At 41.3% G+C, this 24,617-nt stretch overlaps 2 protein-coding genes and 1 long non-coding RNA gene across 4 annotated transcripts in view; all 3 read left to right on the plus strand.

Moving 5' to 3' along the window:
• Window positions 1-149: 149 nt before the first annotated feature.
• Window positions 150-3,539, plus strand: LOC139948123 (uncharacterized). Its single transcript, XR_011787413.1, has 3 exons — window positions 150-517; window positions 1,671-1,797; window positions 2,413-3,539. It is a non-coding gene; the product is annotated as an uncharacterized lncRNA (long non-coding RNA).
• A 16,071-nt stretch (window positions 3,540-19,610) lies between these two features.
• LOC139948076 (calcium channel flower homolog) overlaps window positions 19,611-24,617 on the plus strand; it is a 100,613-nt gene continuing 95,606 nt past the window's right edge. The window contains exons 1-2 of one of the 2 annotated variants that reach the window (XM_071946101.1): window positions 19,611-19,750; window positions 20,262-20,328. The gene's annotated coding sequence lies outside the window, so the exon portion shown is untranslated. The remainder of the gene's footprint in view (window positions 19,751-20,261; window positions 20,329-24,617) is intronic. The other variant, XM_071946100.1, reaches the window with a different exon arrangement.
• LOC139948354 (uncharacterized) lies at window positions 22,503-23,666 on the plus strand. Its single transcript, XM_071946496.1, has one exon. It carries the CDS (start codon window positions 22,608-22,610, stop codon window positions 23,634-23,636), a length of 1,029 nt encoding a protein of 342 aa, XP_071802597.1. The 5' UTR covers window positions 22,503-22,607; the 3' UTR covers window positions 23,637-23,666.

A 24,617-nucleotide genomic window follows, 5' to 3' on the forward strand; every position in this document is an offset into this window, starting at 1 on the left:
GATCGCGCGTCAAGATTTCCATCGCGCGACTGTCGCGCGACCGACTATAAACCGGCCTTTATAGTCGGTCGCGCGACGGTCGCGCGATGGAAAAGGCCGGTTTATAGTCGGTCGCGCGACGGTCGCGCGATGGAAATCTTGACGCGCGATCCTAAAAAACACAGTTTATAGTCATCGTCGAGACCTCAGCGATGCTCAGCGATGCGTCGCTGAAAGGCGCTGGCGACGTCGCTACAGAGTTCAACTAATTGAACTTTGACACGATCGCTGACCTCACTTTTCATCCGTGAACCAATAGAATCGTTGGATTACCGAGAAACGATGAATATGCAAATTTATCAAGAGGCCGCTTACAAATAAAACAAAATGGACGACCGTAACTTTGTTCGCTGAGCGGTGTCCTAAAAAGTTAGTTTTTCTTGTTTACGTTCGATTTTTGGAGCTGGTAAAAGTTACGAACATGTCGACAGGAAGGAAACTGCATGGGCAATCATTACAGTAACATTGCAGTCAATGTGTGAGTATTTTAAACAGTAAAATTAACGAAAAAACGTCTACCGAGTGGGGCAGTTTTTTGTGTATGCGTAGCCGTATGCACAAAGAATACAGATCACGCTGAAAACAAAATACCTTGAATCCTTGATACAAACACACACGTACCCCCACTACTACTATTAAAATGTATTGTAATACATTGTTTTTCTGTATGTCATACGACAGCTTTGGTTTATGCTGCATGTTCTTGTTTTACCCTTCTTAGCTTAATTAAACTTTCTTGAGTCGAGTTGATTTGACTGATCTCACGACTCATCACTTGACATTACTTTAACTTAGCAACAGCAGTACAACTTAGTTTTTTGATAATAAACACGAGTAGCTTGTTTTTTAACATAGGAGAAACAGTCATGTAATCCAAATTTACAATTGAACACACAGACGGTCGGACGGTATTTTGAAACATTTATATATATATATATGTGTGACCCTCTCAAATACTAAGAGTCGTAAAGGATAGAGAGGCTAACGACTAGTTGTTATCTTTACAATCGGTGCACCATTTTATTTCCTGTAGAAGTGTAAGCAGACGAAGACAAATACATATGCTGCAAAATGGTATGTTACATAAAAAAAATTGTTCCGTTCCAACCCAAGTCAAAACAACTCTTGGTACTTTACTGCTTAGTAGTAGTATTTTGGTAAACAGGTAAATATTTATTAAAAATGCTACATACATTTGATATACTGATTTTTTGGTCCATTGGTCTACTTAGGGTAGTACCCAGTTTGATTGTATGAAGTAATTTTACTAATTTAATTCCTGAATGCAACTCCCCCGAATAACTTTCGTCTGACTCTTGAACTGTTTTCTTCTTGTTGCCTATACCAAGACTAGAGCCCTTTTTGGAGTGAAATTGCACGTTATTATTATTTTTGTTTTCTCAGTTTAGTGAGGAACAACTAGTAGTTTTAAAAAGTTAAAAGGTCCCCAACAGTGGAACAAAAAACAGTGGGCTGTTTTTATAAATTTTATACTGAATATGACTTGGATCTCATGTTTACCGATTCTAGTTCGTTTGCAGATTGTTAGGTATTATGGATACTTGTATTTTTCAAATTAATATAAAGCTAAATTTTACATGTTCAATTGTTAACTTTTGTATTTTGAACAGCATAAAGTGGCAAATGCTATGGGAGATTGATGTACACATCCCTTTGTGAAAAGGAGCAGGCCATCAGAGGTTCAGGGAAAACCAACAAGTATTGAGTTGCCAACTGATCAGCATCATATAGAAACAGGTATGATGGTTACATCCAGGGACAATGGCATTGCTTGATGTATTCTTGACACACAATTAGTAGAATATGCATAAAACAATTCCAAATCATACAATAATTGATTGTGTCGGTTTTCAGGGCTCGAAATCAACACTGGACCACAGGCCAAGTCCAGTGGTTATAGCGTTGGGCCAGTAAACTTACGACCGTACAAGTCCAGTGGTATTGTGTTTTTTAATTTGAATAGTAACACCTCATTGCATTTTAGTACACATATCTATTGAATGCCAATATATCTTCTTTTAGTGCTTGTTCCAACAGCAGTTTCAATGTAGTGTGTAGAAAGTGTGCTCCTCATATCGATCCCAGTCTTCTCAAATTCTTTGGTCCAGTAAAAGTCTTGTGATTTTTTCCCCCCAAATCGAGCCCTGGTTGTATTAACCATGTAAACAAACTGTTGGAAAACTCTTCATGAAGATAGGGCTATTTAACATAATGTTTTTTTGCAAGTTTGCAGGTGAAGTTTGTATTTTGTTAAAGTCCTAATCTTAGGTCAAAATTAAAAAGAGTATTATGTTAACAATTGAAGGATTTTGTTACAATGTTTTTGTTTGTTTTTTTGTCTCCCTGTATTAGAACAGTGGGCATACTTTCTACACAAAACAAAACCTCCAGTTTGCCAGCCACACTTGCAGCATCTGTGATAAAAACAAATGGACACAAGAAGGACATCCTTTGACACAGACATCTGATACATCAATGATAATAATGTTGAAGAAAAGCTGCGATGAAATCCTTAACTTTAAAACTTTACTTTAACAATGATAGCCCATCAATTTAAATTTCCTTTGCATTGTATTTACTACAAACATTCTACAGCTACTCAAGTCATTCCTGATGATTTGTGCACTTGCTTTTCTAAAAACAAAACATTATTTAAAATATAATCGGTAAAAATTTATAAATTTGCCGCTGCATTAATTATGCAAAATTATAGCTTAATGTACGTTGTCCTCTTCTGTACATACTGATCACTCTCTTGCTCGCTATGTTTAATAAGTAAATTGTACATTTAATTTCATTATAAGTTGATTTGAAATAAATAAATGAACAAGTCAAAAAACAGTAGTCTGTTTCTTTTCTCTTGTTGAGTTCACAAAGTTAAAACTAGTTACATTCTGGACACTTTATTGATTTGTGTGGCTTGTATCTTTTTCATACCAATATTGACACAAAGTGATTCGGAAGCAGTGGTATGGCTATGACTTTTCATGGGGAGGGCTAGGGGTTAGTAGTTTTAACATGTGGGCAGGGGTTGCTTTGTTAGTCGGGAAGGAGTATGCTGTGCGGAGGGGGTGATTATGGCATTTTGTGGCTGCGTGTCCATTTTCCCCTTTTTTCAGAGGAGGGGGGTATTTTATTTGTTTGGGGTAGCCACTCCCCCCTCCCTGCTGACTGCACCGCTGATTCGAAGTGTGGGAATTGTATTTGTAAAACCGAACAATTTAATGCCTGTCATATGTTTGGTACACTTCAGAACAGCAATGGTTGAGAAAAACTAACGGAATTGTTGCTTTACAATATAACGCTTCCCATCGATGTTCCCTTTCAGAGAAAAGAAACCCAAACATGTTTTTCAAATAATACTTTGCTGTTTCCAGAATATTAAGTAAACACTTAATTTCAAAATTCATTGATACAACTTCGAAAACAACTCTTTGTATGCTCGCAGACTTAATAATTTGATATCTGATCTGGTTAAGTGACATTATTGAAATTTTTTCACAAACTTAACTAAATGATTTTTTTAAAGGACGTGGCTGCAACGGGTTTTTTCAGTTTTTTTTAATTTTATTAAATTGGTTGAATGTAAAAACATGGAAAACAAAGTGAAAATGATGTGTTTTTGTTTATCCCCGAGTGAGTCCAGTCTAAAGGAAAATTCATATCAAATAAACTAAAATTCTTCGTTTTTGGTTGTTCATAACGCTGATAACAATTTGAGAAAGATGGTTTTCTTTTTAACATAATTAATGAGGTATGTGTTTACTGTACAAACTGCATCCCATCGCGCGATGACTATAAACTGTGCAAAAAATGCCAGCGTCCAGCGATCCTCAGCGTCCGACGATTTCCATCGCGCGACCGTCGCGCGACCGACTATAAACCGGCCTTTTACAGTCATCTAAGCGGTAGTCTTGGCCCAAGACGATGGTGCTTGATTCTGGATAGTGTACTACGCGCGGTTGAATCGCCAAAGCGCGCCCGCCACGGTATGATTTAGTTACGTGGACGGCTCGAAATCTAGACTACACTGTGCAGAGTGTAGTCTAGATATCGAGCCGTCCACGTAACTAAGGGACCATGGATAAACTATGTCACGGGAACGACCGCGTCGCGACGCGTTCCTTCGCGTGACAAATTGAACAAAAGAAAATTTACGGAGTGGAACGCGTTCTTCTCAACCACCGGGTCTTGAGGAAGACCCACTGTATAACAAAGGAACAATGGTGAGGCCGAAAACCACTGTGTAGTTATAATCGGCTTATCTGGGTAGATATAAACCCAAGTTGTTTCCACTGCAATTTACTTAAACTGTCGTTTCAATAAATAAACAACAACCAAAGATCCATGTAAATTATAATAACTGTGTCTCCGGTCTAGTTTATATTTTGACTAGTTTTTTTCAAGTTACAAAAAGATTAATCCTAGCCCTTTTCACGCAATAAGTCAAAACACAACCGCAGATTAAAAAATAAAAAATATTGCGTCTTTGCACGACCGCCATGCAAAATAATCCCCCAAAATACAACAGAATAAAACAAAACCAAAAGGGAAAACATTTTACATTCAAAACAGTAAAACTATACCTTTTTTTGTACATCAAAGGTATCCAAAATGTTTCATGTTTGAACAATGAAGCCAACACGTTATGTAGTTTTTCTTAAACACGCTAAATATTCCCAAGGAACTGCTGAAAATTCACCACGTTGTTGACATGCCCAAGCTACCAGCAACGGCGCCAATGTTGTACGCTGGTTAGTATTGCAATTTTCGGACACCAGATTCTCCCGAAAGTCTTAATCTCAAGGCGGTTGTAACTAATTTCGTAAGCTGTTGCGCAATTTTTCCAACGGAGGGCGGCTCTCCCGCTATCACATTGTTTAGGATAGCCCTCTAGCGTTCAATGTTTCTTGCATTATAGTTTGTTGCACGCAAAGTACCAAGACTACTAGGCCGGTATATTGAAAACACTGTGTGTGAGTGTGTCGCTGGATATAGTGTGTTTGTGTACTACGATGTAATTTTGCGTTGTGTTTTGTGTGATTGCGAGCCGGTCAGCATGATTTCGCGGTACCTTTATGAACACATCGTGTAAGTGTAATCATCTCTGTAAACACGGATCCTAATGTAATATTTAGATGTAGATACAAAATAAGTTGGCGATGATTTCAAATTTAAGAATAATAATCACCACTTCAACTTGTTATGGCAGTAGCATATTATTGTATTGGCTTTGGTAAACTCGAGGGTTGGCTGTACATGGACATCTCCAACCCATTGTCTGGTGTATACCTGAGCTAGACCGCAAACACTAATCCTTCACCCCTTCGTGGCTTACTTGGGAGCTGCCTTGTCCATGTATTCTGAACAACAAAAGGCACCAACAATAGAGTTCGATAATGAGGGACCTTAAAAATCAGTGAAGCGCTTAATCCATCTTGGGACGGGCGCGTGACAATTTTGGGACGGACTCGTTCTAGAACGAGTCTGACCGCGGGCGGCCGCGTTCTTAGTTTATCCATGGTCCCTAAATCATACCGTGGCGGGTGCGCTTTGGCGATTCAACCGCGCGTAGTACACTATCCATAATCAAGCACCATCGTCTTGGGCCAAGGCTATCTAAGCGGGGGAAATACTCAGTGCAGTGAATAAAATTAATACAATGACAAAAGCCGATTGAATTAAAACTATGCGTAAAAGAGGCGAAAAATAATCCATATTTATATACAGAGAATGCGTTGGCCCGCTCGATCAACAATAAATTGTCACGGAAAACCCTACATATCATGCCATGAACCATCATTGCCAAGTACACCCTTCCCCAATATTAAAGCTCAATTACAGAAACAAACACCAATTCCTTTAGTTGGAGAACGCAAGAGAGAAGGTTAGGAGGGAGGCGACGTTTCACAACTATGTTGTGCACGCTCAACAATATGTCAAAATACAATGACAATATTCCATACCGATTATAAATACAACTTCTAATCCAATCCTACGAAATGATTATTACCTGTAAGAATACCTCCCTTACCCCATATTACCTTTCACAACATTTGTATATACTAAAATCCTCCTAGTGTCCCTCAAGGACTGCTAGTCCTGAGCCATGGCCTTTACAGTGACTTTGTGGGTCAAGTTGAGGTAAATTGATACAAGGAGAAATTCCTCTGTCAGCGATTAGTAGTGACCAGTGGCAAACATCCAAATCAAACTTAATTGTATACATATCCAGTGAACTTTTAAACTAACCAATCGGAAATTGGTCTGGCGTCAGTGACCCCCCCGATTTCACGAAGCGCTGCGACGCGTCGCAAGTGCAAGTTGCGACCGGTTACACGTCGTAAGTTGCGCTGCGTATGAAATCGATTTCATCAAAGTTACGATGCGTTGGATACATCGCAAGTTCCTTGACAACGAGGAAGAACACGTCGTAAGTTACGACTACCCATAGGGTCGTCGTAAGAATGCTATGTTTCATTTGTTTACGCACAAAAATGCATGAAAGGACATAACAATTACCACACGTAACTTCCGTGAACCAATCGGGAAGACACTAGACAACAAATGGAAATTTACCCTCCCCCCCCCCCAAAAAAAAAAAAAAAAGGACGGGTAAAAGAAAACAAACACACGCATAACAAACGAACACACAAACTAAAACAACTCAACAAATTAATAATTATAAACCAACCAAAAAAACCCAAACCTAAACACTAGTCCGAAATGGTTGAGTGTCTGCCATCTTGAATGAACTATAATACACGACTGTTTCATGACTAAGCTGTACACAACATAAAACAGCCGCAGAACTTTAGCAGTTCATCCTCGTCCAAAAGGTTGTTTTTTATTAAGAATGAAAATAGTTTGTATTGCAACTCGTCGCGCTTACGACGTGTTTGGTGAAATGGATTGTGGAACTCGTCGCAGCCGCGACGTGTCTTAGGTCTGCGACGCTTCGCAATCCCTGCGATGCGTCGCTACTTGCGATGAGTTTCGTATTGAGTTTACCCGTTGAAACCCTGTGTGAAACAACACTAAACCAATAATCGGAGGTTTGATTATTATACGACATTAATAAATACCTTGGACGGTTTCAAGTCTCTGATTGGTCAAAACCCGGTCACGTGTGGGAGTGTTAACGGTGGTATAAAGACCGGCTTTGGAAAATAGCGAATAAGTGGCCACTAAATCAGCATACATTGTGTAAACCTTGCGCGTTGCACTGTATCGCACGCTTATTTATATCCCTGTCATAGATATAGAATAGAACAACTAGATCGGCCGCGCGTACATACGCGGGTTCTGGCATGGGGGCCGCCATTGCCTATCTCCTGTGTACATTTTCTGTGCATTGACGTCAGCACGTGACTTTTTGCCGTCAGCACGTGACATTTAACGCGTCAAAGGCCTATATCCCGTGTTCATTTTCGCGCGTGACCTTTCGAACGTGACATTTTTACCGCGTCCATGGCGAACCAAAACTTGTTCTACACAGGCACGGACGCGTATGAACGCGCGGCCGATCTAGTTATTATAATTCTATATCTATGATCCCTGTAAGTTTCATTGCAACTTCGCGCACTTACGCGTACGCGCGCTGAAAATGTATCAATTTTGAGTGCGCACGTGTAACATGTGCGCGCGTATAAACTGACGCCGAGCTCATGCGCGCGTTTTAATGCACAAGGAACAGCTATCGTCCAATCATTTGCCTCCTTTTACTCCAGTGAAGGCGCTGAACAGATCATTATTTAAAAGAGTCACTGGTCTCAAAAATCAGTAATGTGATTAACGCACGAAAGAGATGGGAACCATCAAAAGCTAAAATATGGCCCCTGAACATGTCTGGAAGTATGCCGAGAGAAAAGTCACAAAATTTGGACAATTTTAGCCGTTTAATTCGTTAAAAAAGGTATTTATTAATGGGAATAACAGTGTTCGTACCCGGTCTTCACTGCGTGGTAATGACCTTGGTTGGTGGCTGGCGCTGTTAACGGACCTCGCCTCCGTCTCGGTCCGTTAACAGCGCCAGCCACCAACCCGGTCATTACCACGCAGTGAAGACCGGGTACTCGCACTGTTATTCCCTAATTAAAGACCACTAAAATTACCGTTTCTATTTAGTTTGTATAGGGTTCCAGAGATATGATAACATATAAAATTGGATGTTTTATCAGGGAACTTCGTCACGTGGGGCTTGCGCCCCCGCGGCGGATGTTGATCAGAAAGTTTACATGACAATTAATTGATATGAGAATAAACTAAAAATTAATAAGGCCGACGCTCGGTTACTCCCCAAAAGCGGTGGTAAAAACAGTAGATTAGATATCTGTTGCACAGCATATTCCGAAAACTCGCTTTATTTGGTCCTCTTACAACTTCAAGTCTGAGATGAGACTGCGGTTATATTTATCTGCATCAGCCACACAGAATTGGGAGTATTTACTCTCCGCTTCCGCACGACAAGTGCACACCGATTGGGGACCCCAAACACGTCCGTGTGGCCATTCGGTCGGTCGGGTCTACAACCTTGAGCTCCGCTTAGAGCAACTAGTAGTACCATAGTACACAGGACGGGAGCGATCGGCCGGAAATGGGCCCGCCTGATCATCACGTAATGAGTTGGCCGTAATCGTACTCGGGCGGTACACGCAGGTTCCCAGTTTGGATAATAATCTCGGATCGGCCAAGAGATACACGTGGAAATGCCGCGGTTTTTTATCTGTACATCACAATTGCCACAGGCCCGATCTCGGCAGCCAATCACGCGAAGTTTGCTTCGTGCATACTACGTGTCTCGTACGCTGTGTTGTTGTGATGTGCGAGGCATGGTAGTCGATGTCAGCATACAAAATTGTGTGTGTGATTGGCTGAGGTTGTGAACTGTGGAAGTTTCGGTGTACAGAAAAAAAGATCGCACAAAAGTCAACGGTCGAGGGGGTCGTGGGTCGTGGGTCGAGGGGGTTTTAGAACAACCCGTTTACGAGAACTTCTTTCTTTTCAGTCACATAAACTCCGCGGCTATTAATTAGTAGCTGTGATTATGAGTTTGTTTTAAAGGAGGGTACCACTTTCATACAAGCCTTTAGTCGGATATCTCCTCTGCTATTAACAACAGTGATTATTGTTGAGGGGGAGACCAGAGACCGTCTTGCGAGCCTTCAGTCGAGTAAATCCGTGGCTATGGATTTGTTGTGTGGGGAACCAACTGCCACCGCTGATTCCAAATTCATCGTGTTAATTGTCTGATTGGCTCTTTGACAAACACCGCCTGACTTGTCGGCAATGTGACGACATTGACTATTATCCGCGTGTATTTGAACTATAGGCCTACCCAATGTGCTCAACACAATAAAATAAGTGTGTCATTATAGCACAGTGTACGTGCTATATTTTTTAGTCGACTAAGTAATTATCCTTACTGTCATCTTAGCGGGGAAATACTCAGTGCAGTGAATAAAATTAATACAATAACAAAAGCAGTAAAAGAGGCAAAAAATAATCAGCATTTTTATACGGATAATGCGTAGGCCCGCTCTATGTAAGAATACCTCCCTTACCTCACATTACCTTTCACAATATTTGTATAGACTAGAATCCGCCTCATCTAGCGGGGTGCCGCGCGAAGCGCGGCACCCCGCTAGTGGCCATAAAACGCGTCGCGCTTGCTGCCATTGCCAAGTCTTGATTGCCCGATAAATAATAATAATGTTTGGATAGGATTGGGAGGGGGAGGGAGGGCAATTAAGAAAATAGACTGACGGTCATAATGAACGGTTGTGGTCCTAAATGTTTTTTGATGAAATTAGTACACTGCATTACAAACAGCACTATGCATCTGGAAGCACACAAAATTATGCAACAAAATTAATGGGTTTTTTTTCACAGATTTGTTCTTTTATGCATGTTGGGATACATCAAGTGAAAATACTGGTCTTCGACAATAATTACCAAATGTGTCCAGTTTAAAAATAATTGCTTTTTTGTAGACCATGGATGGTATATCGAAGGTTTATTGCAATTACCCCCGACTGATTTTGCTGAATGGCCGAAATGCACTCTGGGATGGGAAAAGGGGTTTTGTACCCTTTTGGAGGTAGACTGATTCATCACAACCTGTACACCATTGTGTGAAGCGATAGTAGAAGAAAAGCAGGTTGTGCGATCCCCATTTATTTCTCCTCCATGCCACAACTATTTTCATTCCACATACCACCAGTCGCCCAAGGTCCCTTGCGGTCATCACTAAAGTTCGTGCATGTGTGAGAGTATTTTTCGGGCAAAAACACGCCCATTTTATGTTAATTGCCCACGTTCGTCCTAGAAAAAAAAATATGCGGGCTGGCCCGATGTGCACTGACGTCACCACGAGAAGGGTCACGTGATAATGCGTGTTTTTTTTTCCAGGTGGAACGTGGGTAAAAATCTGCACACGTACGTCCTGAAAAGATATAGGCGACTTTTCCAGGAAGAACGTGGGGTTAATTATCAGTGCCCACTTTCGTCCTAGAAAAAAATAAAATACGCCACTTGGATGAGCACACCGGGGTCGACCCAGGGAAGCTAATCGACAAGTACCGTATCCACCATGCATGTACTGTATACATTGGGTGCGTTCGGTACTGTATACATTGGGTGCGTTCGTTTACCTTCCCTGGGTCGACCCCGGAGTGCTCACTCGGGTGAGCCCCGGACAAGAGCTAATCAAACGATCACACTCGCCCTCTCGTGGTGACGGCATGCACCTCAGGTCACCCCCAAGTGACCCACTCCACAAGCAGGGCACTGGGGCTGACCGGGGTGAGCCCCGTCAAAGCTATTCGAACGTAGCGGGGTCGACCCAGGAAGCTAAACGAACGCACCCAATACCACACACGTGGTGTCCATAAAACGCGTCGCGCTTGCTGCCATTGCCAAGTCTTGATTGCCCGATAAATAATAATAATGTTTGGATAGGATTGGGAGGGGGAGGGAGGGCAATTAAGAAAATAGACTGACGGTCATAATGAACGGTTGTGGTCCTAAATGTTTTTTGATGAAATTAGTACACTGCATTACAAACAGCACTATGCATCTGGAAGCACACAAAATTATGCAACAAAATTAATGGTTTTTGTTTCACAGATTTGTTCTTTTATGCATGTTGGGATACATCAAGTGAAAATACTGGTCTTCGACAATAATTACCAAATGTGTCCAGTTTAAAAATAATTGCTTTTTTGTAGACCATAGATGGTATATCGAAGGTTTATTGCAATTACCCCCGACTGATTTTGCTGAATGGCCGAAATGCACTCTGGGATGGGAAAAGGGGTTTTGTACCCTTTTGGAGGTAGACTGATTCATCACAACCTGTACACCATTGTGTGAAGCGATAGTAGAAGAAAAGCAGGTTGTGCGTTCCCCATTTATTTCTCCTCCATGCCACAACTATTTTCATTCCACATACCACCAGTGGCCCAAGGTCCCTTGCGGTCATCACTAAAGTTCGTGCATGTGTGAGAGTATTTTTCGGGCAAAAACACGCCCATTTTATGTTAATTGCCCACGTTCGTCCTAGAAAAAAAAAATACGCGGGCTGGCCCGATGTGCACTGACGTCACCACGAGAAGGGTCACGTGATAATGCGTGTTTTTTTCCAGGTGGAACGTGGGTAAATATCTGCACACGTACGTCCTGAAAAGAAATAGGCGACTTTTCCAGGAAGAACGTGGGGTTAATTATCAGTGCCCACTTTCGTCCTAGAAAAAAATAAAATACGCCACTTGGATGAGCACACCGGGGTCGACCCAGGGAAGCTAAACGACAAGTACCGTATCCACCATGCATGTACTGTATACATTGGGTGCGTTCGGTACTGTATACATTGGGTGCGTTCGTTTACCTTCCCTGGGTCGACCCCGGAGTGCTCACTCGGGTGAGCCCCGGACAAGAGCTAATCGAACGATCACACTCGCCCTCTCGTGGTGACGGCATGCACCTCAGGTCACCACCAAGTGACCCACTCCACAAGCAGGGCACTGGGGCTGACCGGGGTGAGCCCCGTCAAAGCTATTCGAACGTAGCGGGGTCGACCCAGGAAGCTAAACGAACGCACCCAATACCACACACGTGGACACACACGTGCGGACGACCGAAAGTATAAGCTTTCCATATCTTAGTTTTGATTGGCCAACCGAGGTGACCTCAGATCAATCAAAACAAACCCAGCTACGGTAGCTTTTAGTATGGTGGCCCTGAAGGGACATCGCACATCGCAAATATCTTTGCAAATATTTGCGATGTCGCAAATATCTTTGCAAATATCTTGCAAATATTTGCGATGGATGTCGCAAATATCTTTGCAAATATTTGCGATGTCGCAAATATCTTTGCAGATATTTGCGATGTCGCAAATATCTTTGCAAATATTTGCGATGTCGCAAATATCATTGCAAATATCTTTGCAGATATTTGCGGCAGCCATTAAGATCCTCGGTTACCGTTCTATAAAATTGACAAATTTGTCTCTTTTGAGGGCGTTTTTCTAGCAATAACAACAGTCTTCACCTGATATACCACCCATGAGAAGGCGAACAATTTGCATCAATGATATTAAGGTAAGTTTTGATATAAAATGTAATTTTTTATGGTAATTTACTTCGCGTTAAAAATGACGAATACAAGTACGTGTGGCCGGTAACTTAGTGCTGCATCTAATTCGTGAAAATTGTCTTTTGGTTTTATTCTCAACATTTACTGATGAAGCCAAGCTACATTCGGGAATTATTTGACAGGATAATATTTGTGAAAGTAGGGCCTGTCTTATTAACTTTTTTATGGTTTTATTTTTCGTTCCCAGACATCAAATTCCTTGTCTGCTGATTAAAAACGAAAGTTGTTTATAAATATTTAAATATAATCCCCAGGCCGAGAGCTGGATAGTGATATTAGTTATAAATATTGCGGTTTCGTTTAAGCTGAACCGATTTTTTTAATATAAACATTACATTGAACCCTGTTGTTACTTATGAATAATATTTCACTTTGTTCCCTTTTATCAAGAAATGTTTTGTTGTAATGTAGGTCTACTTTTTAAATAATAATATTTCATATTGTTTACTTCTGACTGATGTACCAGGTATTTAGTAATTAATTTGAGTTTTCTGAAGGGAAACACATTTCTTGGCAACTTAAAAAAGGTTACATGATTACATAAATTTAAATATTAGCCATGAATGAATGAATGATGATACATGCACACCTGCATCAACTTATCAAGCAGGGGCTATTTATGGGTTGGGTGTTGGGGTGGGGGGGGGGGGGGGGACTTTGCTAGATAGAAGAACACCTTTTGCTTGTGGAATAAGGATTCCAACATTTTTCTGTAGAAGAGGACTGGCATTCATCAACATTCTTACTTGTATCAACTTTCATTGTTTTATTTTATCATGTAGGCCTACAAGTACAATGTAGAGTTGGAAGAGTGACTTCGGTGTGAGGAAAACCACCAGGGTGATCGTTCGACCCAGGGAAGCTAATCGAACGCACCCACAGTATCTTTGGCGTTATTCACGAGCCTCGAAGTGTGACGTCAGATGTTCAGGCTATCACGCTGTAATGACAGATTTGAGGGCCCAAACTTTCAGGGATTAATTGTTGAAATATGGCCCATTATTGTATATCATCAACTGAGAAGTTAATACTACATAGAGCTGGAATGGGAAAATCACATGTGGGAGGGTCTTGACAAACAGGGACATCAGCAGAAAAAACTGAAGCAAAATAAGTATTAAAAGCACTAGCTATTTCATGGGGGTTGACTAGTGTTTGGGCACCATGTTTAAAAGACAATGGGGTATAGTGATCCGTTTTTTTGTTATCCTTTGATGAAAACATGTTATCAACAAAGTGTTTATAAGCCTTACGAGAGCAATATTTGAGCTGATTACGTACAAGTTTGTAAATGTTCCAATCAACAACTGATCCAGAGCGCTTAGCCTTGGAAAACAGTTTACGCTTTACAGAGCACAAATGTTTCAGGTCAGCATCAACCCATGGAGATATGTTCATTGTCCTTGTCCGCTTCCTAAAACCAGGAATGGCGTCTTTGACAGCAGCATTAATCAGATCCAAAACACCTTGAAGAGTTGGTGTCATATTTGTCAAAAACAAGATCCCATGGTGTATATTGGAGGAGAGCATTGAGATGAGAGATGGAATCAGGATTGTAAGACAAAAACTGTCTAACAACAGAGGGATGCGGGGGAGAAGTATTCAGACGAGTGACGAACTGAACGGCAAGATGATCGCTGGAAACAGGGTTGGGAACAGTCTCAACGGATACAAAGTTATGTGGAGAACTACTGAAGACCAAGTCGATGGTGGACCCACAAGGAATTGTATCATCACTACATGGGGACGAGTGATGTCAGTGACAAGCTGAAAAAGGTTTAACGAGTCGGCAAGTTCATACAAACGAGAACGGTTCGGGGAGTCGGCTACTGCAAGATTACAGTAAATGTTGAAATCTCCCATGAAAATAATACAGTCATATTTTGGATGAAAGTGATCCATTCTTGAGACCACGGCGTTGAGATCATCCAAAAACGAAGTAGTTGCACAGGGAGGGCGATATAATGTGCCAAGAAGACATCTACCTCGCTGACAGGATAAGGACACCCACATGAGTTCAAGCTCGGGGGAGTCAAACTCGGTATGGTGGACAGGATGGAGGTTTGCTTTGACTGCAGTCAAGATGCCACCACCGCGAGAGGGACGGTCCTTACGGAAGATCAAGTAGTCGTCAGGGAGTCCCAAGATGGCGTCCGAATCATGTTCCTTGAGCCAAGGCTCTGTGGGAGCCAGGATGTCAGGTGGGGTCGAAGAGGCAATTGACGTGGCAAGATCCAAACCCTTGTTTCGGACACTGCGAGCATTAAATAACAGCCCAGATAGGTGACTAGGGGATGCGGTTGGGGCTGATGAGGTGTTATCTTGGATATGCAGTGTCGATGTCAGAAGATTTAAATTGGTCAGTTGTGTGGTTTTCAAAGACACTAAGGAATGAAGCATAACTACAAGAAGCAAATGGTAAAGATGCAGCTAAAGTACTAGACTTGTGGACAAGTCGTTAAATCGGTCACACGCGGTGAAATAGTCGAGTTGTGGCGGTGCCCCCCCCCCCCGAGATCACTGCTCTCGCGCGAACTGCTGGCTCCCCGATTTCTACTCCTTATATGAGGAGTAGCAGTGGGTGCGTTCGTTTTAGCTTCCCTGGGTCGACGACCCCGGTCTGCCCCGGTACGTTCGAATAGTTTTGAGGGGGCTCACCTGGGTCAGCCCCCCCCGTGCCCTGCTTGTGGAGTGGGTCACTTGGGAGTGCCCCAAGATGCATGCCGTCATCACCACGAGAGGGTGAGTGTCATCGTTCGATTAGCTCTTGTCAGGGGCTCACCCGAGTGAGCACTGCGGGGTCGACCCAGGGAAGATAAACGAACGCACCCATTATATACAGCGCATGCAGTACCAGAATTCGTAAATTCTTCCTTAAATAAATAAATAAATATATTGGGCTGAATAATGGAAATAAAAGGAAATAAAAGCAGTTTATAGCTGTGACTAAAAAAGTCAATACTGTGTAACTACAGATGTGTTATTATGTGTGTATAGCTCGTCACCCGGAAAACTGAACACGCCGGGAAGCTTAAACCGTTCGAACAACGTGCTGAAATGACCGGCTACGTCACCCGGAAAACTGAACACGGCGGAAGACTGAAACCGCCAGACCGGGTGAGCCCCGTCAAAGCTATTCGAACGTACACAGAGATACCCAATCAAATTCTATAGACTGTGCAAGTCTCGCGCGCACCGGAGCGAGAAAACACGACAGACGAAAAACTTTTTTTTATCAAATCAAATCTTTGCGTTGTTATAAATTATTCTAAATACCGAATTTAAACAACTAGCACTGATTAGAGCTTATTTAGTTTAGTTTCAGCTTTTCAAAGTCACCTGGAAGTGCTATTTTGTCAAGATAAAGCTTTTGTCACAAAAATTTGTGTTTTGATGAGTATAGAATATGAATAAACAGTTAACTAAGGTTCTAAACATTTAGGCCGTGTCCGAATTGGCGACTTTGGCTACAGCTACGGCTAGATCAGCGCGTCTGTCAGTGTTGAAGAATGGCAGACGCGCGCGCCCTAGCCGTAGCTGTAGCCGAAGTCGCCAACTCGGACACGGCCTAAGTTTCCATTTGATAAACAAATTTAAAAGTAGGCCCGACCCGAGAGGGCGCTGTTCGTGACGTCAATCGAGGCGCGATATTTGAAGCACGGCGGCTCGAAGTGTTTGCTGCACAGCGCTGGAAAAGACGTCGGACCGGACCATTTTGTAAACTGACCCCATTTTCAGTTGTTTTGCTGCCTCAAGCAGCAATACATCATTAGCAATACACGTGGTCGACATTGCCGGAAAAATGCAAAAAAAAAAAACTTTTTTTCGAAACGTACAAACTCACGACTAGGACTTGCATGGACTTGCATGTACTTGCACCACAGACATAAAGAACCTATTGCACTTACGTGTGTTCAATGTTCGATCGAGGCAAAGTCTGCCTTGACGTCACAAAAGTGGTAGGCGGAGTCACCCCCAAACAACTTTATCTAGTTTTAAACAAATAAATTGTTACAAACAATTACTCAAAAAAATATTTTTTTTGTTCATTAACATATACTCTAATGTTTGAAATATAAGTATAAATTAATCTTGTTTAAAGTTGTTTTTATAAATTCATCACTGTAACTATCTGATGTAAGTAACCCCCCCCCCTCTTTTCCACATGTCCCTCATACCTATTTTTAAAATCATCATACCTTTGATCTTGCTATTCTTATTAATTGACCATTGTTAGTTGCATCATGATGCAACTTGCTCTCTAATCCTACCCTTTCATGTCTCCCTGCATTGTTGTCGAACAATACATTTACCACTTTTATGGTCCAGTAACCCATCCTTTCATTCTAAAAATCCTTTGTCCTCGCCACTCTACTCCTATTGGTTCATAGACACACATTGTCTCTGAAATAGAAACTTTGATTGGCTGTTATTTTCCCGCTTCTTTTGGATCCTTTCCTTAATCCCTTTCCCCCTCTCTTTTTCTATAAATGGATATGTATTTGTTTGTACTTGTTTTATGCCTCTGAAAAAGGTCCGGTTTGGATCGAAAGCTAAGGCCATCTACCCTATTCATTATATATATATATATATATATATATATATTTCCATGTGACTTTAAACATTAAATGCAATTAATCGGTTAAAGTTTGTATAATTTATAGAAAAAAAGAAAAATTCTGGGACAAGGATGTTTATTTGATCTTAATTTTTTTGAAACCCCTGTTGCAAATCTATAGTCTGGTCCCCTGACCAAATATTCATTGACGTCTCTTGTTAAAAATCTTAGGTCAGGTATCACCCACGGTTAAAATTAGAGCATGACGCAACTTGCCAGGTTCGGGGGTCATCTCCAGGGAAACCATGTCTGCACTAGTTGCGATAACGTAACCCTCCGATCCTCCCGACGACCGCCAGGCCGGAGGGTTACGAGATTATTTTGATCGGCAATTAATGGCAATCATGGTTCAACACGTATAATTTCGACAGCTAGTCACCAGATTTGCCCCATTTTTACCACTTTCAAAAATCATGAAACTTAATCCTCAATCAATGTCTAATGAACACTCAAGTCAAAACACCTTTGAAAAAATATTTTTGAAGAAAAAGGACAAAAACTTACCAGATCCCGGAGCGATTTCCCAGGTTTATATATTTTGAACTTGTCGCATCACTTTGCAAACGCTGTATTTAGGCACAACGCCTGCATTGGCAATAGCCGACAAGACCGACATTACGATTCCATACCGAACATCAACGATACTGTCCGAATGTTGACGACAACACGTTTGGAACATTTCGGATAACTTCGAGAAAGGAGGAATTCCTCCTTTTTGGTCACGTGATTTTGGGTGATACCGGACCCTAAATTTGACAGAGCCTAGTCGGAGATTTTTGGGTCTGGGAACCAGACTAGCAAATCTACGCCCGACTGTGAAATAAACTGTGCAAGTCTCGCGCGCACCGGAGCGAGAAAACACGACAACTGACAACTTTATTTTTTTATGAGTCAAATCTTTGCTTTAATTTTTTTTTAATGCCGAGTCTGAACAACAAAAATATTCATAAGAGCTTGTTTAAATTAGTTTAGCTTTTTAACCAAGTACACAATTATCGGTTAAAGTCTATGTATAGACAAAAGTAAAACTCTGGGACAAGGATGTTTGTTTGATCCGAAATGTTTTGAAACCCCTTTTGTAAATCTACGCCCGAATGTGAAACTACTCAAAGCTGGTTTATACGCGGACGCACGATGGTCGCAATGGCGTTAGATAAACGCGTGACGCATTTTGAAGAGGAAGCCGACGCCTAAGCGACCAATGAAAAGGTTTTCCACCCGGCGCGGCCAAAACAAGCGTCTGCGTAAGTTTCGTGATCGGAGATGGGCACAAATTCTTAATTTTTACCAAGTAACCTGACCTGAGGTCAAGTTTAAATATCGGTTTTTCATCGTTATTATGTTGACTTTATTTTTACTTTTATGTATGATGTTAATTAGTATTACATTTTTAACAACATATGTCATTTTTATGGTCATAAACTACATTAAACTAAAGTAATGGACGAAACAAAATCTCCCCAACGTAAATCTCCATTAGGTTGGGACCACAATGGTCCCGGAAGTTCAAATCCGCGCGAGACTTGCACAGTCATTTCGTCTCTTGTCAGGGGCTCACCCGAGTGAGCACTGCGGGGTCGACACAGGGAAGCTTATCGAACGCACCCGGCAATATCATTGTATCCAATGGAATCACTGGATCTGAGAAGCTGGTGGGACCTGTCTTCATCCTTGCGGTCTCCCAGTCTAACTTAAGTCTGGTCCAATGTCTTCGCTCCAAGCGGCCAGTTAAGCAAGGCGCTGGGTACTCCTAGAATTATTTCGGTTTAGTCCGGCTATCGTCTCATCTCCTATAGCCGGACGAAACCGAAATAGTTCTAGGAGTAGGCGCTGGGGACGAGCGAAGTCCAATGTAAGACTGCCTCAGGGGCCCCAATCTTTATCCCAATAGTCTTGGTTCCAATAGTCTTGGTTGTTGCGCGGTCACACAACCAACGTTCCGATTATGCACGGCAAAAACTGTACACGCTTGTAATGAACTAGTCTTGGCCCAAGACGATGGTGCTTGATTCTGGATAGTGTACTACGCGCGGTTGAATCGCCAAAGCGCGCCCGCCACGGTATGATTTAGTTACGTGGACGGCTCGAAATCTAGACTATACTCTGCAAGCTTTGGCGATTCAACCGCGCGTAGTACACTATCCAGAATCAAGCACCATCGTCTTGGGCCAAGACTAGTAATGAACGAACGTTCGTATTATCCGCAAGGGATCATGAGCCTCGAAGAATGACGTCAGACCTTCAGGCTAAAGTTAAATATTGAGGGCGCCCTTTGGAAAGAGCTGAAATGTTTAGCTTTTTTAGTTTCGTGTCCTTATTATTATTTGTTTGACGTTTCTACTATTGATGTCAATCTTTTTTATTTAACTGAACCAGATCTACACACCGATCTCAATGCACATAACAACATTTAAGGTAAATATGTTATAATACATAATGTCGCTTTTGATTCAAGTCAGAATCCAGAGTCGGGAGCGTTTTTTTTCCCAAACGGAAAAATTTCCGTATGGCGCCACCACTTTTTCATTCGAAATAAAATAATAATAATATAGTATCTAATTTACCTGATTGATATATCCCTTTTTGTAAAAATGAGTGAAAAAGTGGTGGCGTTAACGGAAATTTATCCGTTCTTCACTGTCACACTAGTTTATTATTAAAATAAATGAAATTATGAAAACTAAATCGGAGTTTGGTACTTCTAGAATCTAAAGGCATGATTGAAGGCTCACCACAGTCACGGGAGCCTTACAAAATACAAATAGGTAGTTTGGGTGCTTTGCCTTTTGTATGTGAAATATTTTTTACAGTGTGTGTTTGTATAATTAAATGGCTGGGTCTCCAAAGGGGATGGGTCTCCAAAACAAATTTGGTCCAGATATAGATTGGACTTGCTTTTACAAATGGTATTAGTTTAATGTTTCAGATGGTTTACAACGGAAATACTTTCTTCAGAACGCTAGTTTTTGGAAACTAAATCAACTTCCGTTCAGGTACGTTTGATGTGGATTGCGCGAAGGTAATAAAGTCTGAAACATCATTTTGCAATTATGTCTGTCTATTTTCCGGAACGTCATGCAAATCTGTAATTTTTTGGCGATCGTCACTTGAAATCTGTCAAAAATTACGTTTGAAACTGACGTTTTTGACCTAAAAAAAAGAATGGACGCTTGACAAAGTTTTTATTTTTGATAGATATTAGGTATGAGAAGCTGCAATAAACTTGATAAACAGAGAAATTACAGTAGTCTTGTCTTGACAATATTTGCTTTGTTTTTCTGTCAACCTTTTGCCCTCCTCTGTCAGGCTTATATTTTCTGTGTGTGGTGTTTTGTTGATTTTTTACTGATTTTATTTGAATATCAAGAGTTACAGATTTATTTTAAACACATGTCATGACACGGCGAAACCAAGGGTGGGTTTTCCCATTATTTTCTCCCGACTCCGATGACTGATTGAGCCTAAATTTTCACAGGTTTGTTAGTAAGGTGTTCGGGCCACAGCCCGGAACACCTCTTATTTTTGTTCGTTTTTTTTCTTCTTTTTCTTCCTTACTTCTTCTTAGGTGTTCGGAGCAGAGCATAGCTCCGAACACCTTTTGTTATTGTTCGTTTTTTAATTTTTTTAAGTTTTTTGTTTTACTTACTTCTTCATCTTCTTCTCTCCGTCCCTTGTCCTCTAACAAAAGCACACTTTCAAAACTCGTATGAACTTGAAACTTTGCACATAGTTAGATATGCATTAGGAGTGGAATACTGTGTTGGTTACGTCATGATGACGTCATCCGTTCTTTAGTTATAAACATTCACAGTTTATTATTTAAAAAAATCATAACTTTTGATCTACATGATGGATTTTTACAATCGATACATCATCAGAAAGGTCGTTAAAAACTCTGTAAACGCCTCAAAGACATGACCCCATTTTGATCTTGTCTTCTGGTTAAAAATCGAGGTTGAAAATTAAAAAATTCATGTATAAAGAAGTACGAAATTCCCCCAGTGGTTTTGCGTACAGATTTTTTGTGTACATTGTATGCGATGCAGTCACGCGGTTTTTCATTGCTGGCGCTGTGCCAAGTTGTACTCTGTGCCATACATGTATGCATAGAGCTATATCTTATGGGCATAGCAGAACGCTGCGAAAATGATTTAAATGTACTCTCCATCTTCAGTGTCAAATTGTTCAAATGTCCTTCTGATGGCTAATTGGTAAACGTGGAAGTGAAGACGAAGTTTTGCTGAGATGGCCACCTACTTCAGTGATTCATGGGACTGTTTTATTATGTGAGAAAATAACAGCAGAAAAAAACGAATATTGGTCATGTTTTGATCAAACGGTAATAATTTTTTTGCAATAAAGTCCGTCTATTTTCTGGAACGTCATGCAAATCTGTCATTCTTTGGCGATCGTCACTTAAAATCTGTCAAAAATTACGTTCGAAACTGACGTTTTTTACCTAAAAAAATAAAATGTGGACGCTTGACAAAGTTTTTATTTTTGATAGATATTAGGTATGTGAGGCTGCAATAATCAGCGAAATTACAGTAGTCTTGTGCCAGAAAAAAAATAATTACAGACAATATTTACTTTGTTTTTCTGTCAACAAAGTTATGCCCTCCTCTGTCAGGCTTATATTTTCTGTGTTTGGTGTTTTGTTGATTGTTTACTGATTTTATTTGAAAGTACATCTGTTGGACCTCATTATAGTAAATAATGAATGTTCCTTGTGATTTACTTAAGCTAGTTTTGAATTAAATATATATTACCACAGGTTTTACTGCTGCAGACTCTACACTTTTAAAATGCTCACCACACAATTAAAATGAACTGCTCTATCCTTACATTCCCCCATAGTTAAGGTGAGTTTAATTTGAGGTTAACCGTTAACCTTTCCCTTTCCCTTCGTTCCGATCTTGGGGTTTTAAATCCACAAAATTCTCATGAATGTTAAGTCATCCAACCCCGTAAAGACTATTTTGTGAATCTGCAAGAACTCTCTGATTCAGTGGTGTAACCGGTGTCACGCATCCTGCCAGGTATGAATGTCAAATTTTAACTCTAAAATAGTATTGACAGCATAGGATTTCAACGTACAGGCGCCCTAACCAATAGTCGCCTATTTCCGACACCTCATGTAATTCACTCCGCTGTACAAATACTTCACTACTAGCTTGTCAACTGCTACTTTTGAACTTTGAATAACTGTAGTGTCGGAGTAGTTTTTACGGTAGAAAGTGGATAGTGTACTTTGCAAGTAAGAACTCACAAGATGGCCAATGCGATCAGCCAAACCAATAAGGCCTCAGGTAGCACTTCTAGTTCTACCACTAGCAGAGGTCCTCGGAATAACCAATGCCCACTTTGTAAAAAGAATGTTCAAAAGGGAGTCCAAGCACTGCAATGTGAGTACTGCTCAGTCTGGCATCATATTTCCTGTGAATCCATTTCTGAAGAAGAATACAACTTCCTCACGAAAAGAGGGCAACAGCTACACTGGTTCTGCAAAGCATGTAACGCCAAGGCTGTGGATGTTTTGATTTTGGTCCATAGTATGAAAGATCAGCAGGACGAAATGAAAGCGGAGATTTCTCAGTTGTCAGATAAAGTCGGAGAACTGGTCAAGATTGATGAACCGACGTTCAAGAAAAACATCAAGGCTATAGTGAGAGAGGAAATTTACGAAGCCAAGGAAAGAGATTTGAGGAAGAACAATTTAGTGATCACAGGTCTCAAAGAGATCCCTGAAGAAGAAGGCAATAGCGACGCTAGCTCAGATGAAGAGGATTTAACCAACACCGGTCCATCAACCAGTGATAAGCATACTGTCGAACATTTGATTCACACGGTATTAGGGTTGAAGAATGTTGTGGTCATCTCGGCGGAAAGGCTTCCGAGGGTGCGTATACCGGACCATAGAAGACTTGTCATCGCTTCTGTAGCCACTAAGGACATGAAACATCAAGTGCTCAGAGTTTCCAAGAAGCTTAGCGAGAAGAAAGGCTGGAAAGACGTTTTCATCGGTCCCGACCGAACAAGAAAGGAAAGGGAAGAAGACAAGACCCTAAGAGACGAACTACGGGGGAGACGTGAGAGTGGTGAAATGAACCTCGTGATAAAAAAGGGACAGATCATCTCCCTCGAAGGAGAAGCCCAACTCCCGAGGAACGCAGATCAAGAGTCATCAAACAAAGCCCATACGTCAAAATTTCGGGATGCGCCCCCCCTCAGCATGATCACAAGAGGAATCAGACAGTCGTCCCAGAGGACATCCCAGGCTCGGCCGCTTCGGGGGAAGTAAATACTTCCCAAGCGAACCCCAACCAAGATGATGAGGTAATAACTGTAAATATTACTGTAAATAGGAGCACAAGTGATGCATCCAGCAACAGGAACAATGTTAGCAAGTTAAAATGTTTTTCTATTAATGCAAGAAGCATTATAAACAAAATGCAAGATCTGAAGTGTTATATCTACGAACTAGACCCGGATTTTGTGATGATAACCGAGTCCTGGGCGTCCGACCAGATTGATGATGTCGTGCTTAAATTGGATGGTTACAACATTATGAGAAAGGACAGACAGAGGAAGAAAGGCGGAGGCTGTATTTTATACTGCAAATCCTACCTAACTGCAGTCATGGATTCTGAACTAACAAATTTCAATGACGCTGAAGCGGTTTGGTGCAATCTTACTACAGACAATGGTAACATACTGATGGGAGTCTGTTACCACTGCCCTTCAGCAAACTCCGAACAAGAACTTGATCTGCATAACATGATCAGTATGGCCTGTGATAGACAAGGAGAAAAAATCATCTGCGGGGATTTTAACCACAGTTCCATCAATTGGGGATCATTCCACTCAGGAGCCGAGGGAGTTAAATTTGTTAATCTCGTCCAAGATTGTTTTCTCGTCCAGCATGTTGACCAACCGACACGGGGGAACAACATTCTGGACCTGGTTCTCTCTTCTAACGAAGCCCTGGTGGATAACCTAATTGTAAATGAACCCTTCGGAACCAGTGACCACAACGCCATCACTTTCGACCTTGTGACATCAGTGCAAATAAAGGTTTGGAAGATATCATATTTTGACTATCGTAACGGGGACTACAAGAACATGAACAAGTATCTGTCTGAACAGGATTGGAATGTGCTGTTTTGTGACAAAGGAGCCGAAGAAACCTGGGTCATCTTTAAAGAACTGCTCCATGAAGCTGTGGTGAAGTTTGTACCCAAGAAAACGAGAAAAACCAGCAAGAAAAAGCCTGTGTGGTGGA

This window comes from Asterias amurensis, chromosome 15, assembly GCF_032118995.1.
Source record: "Asterias amurensis chromosome 15, ASM3211899v1".
In the NCBI taxonomy this organism is placed as follows: Eukaryota; Metazoa; Echinodermata; class Asteroidea; order Forcipulatida; family Asteriidae; genus Asterias; species Asterias amurensis.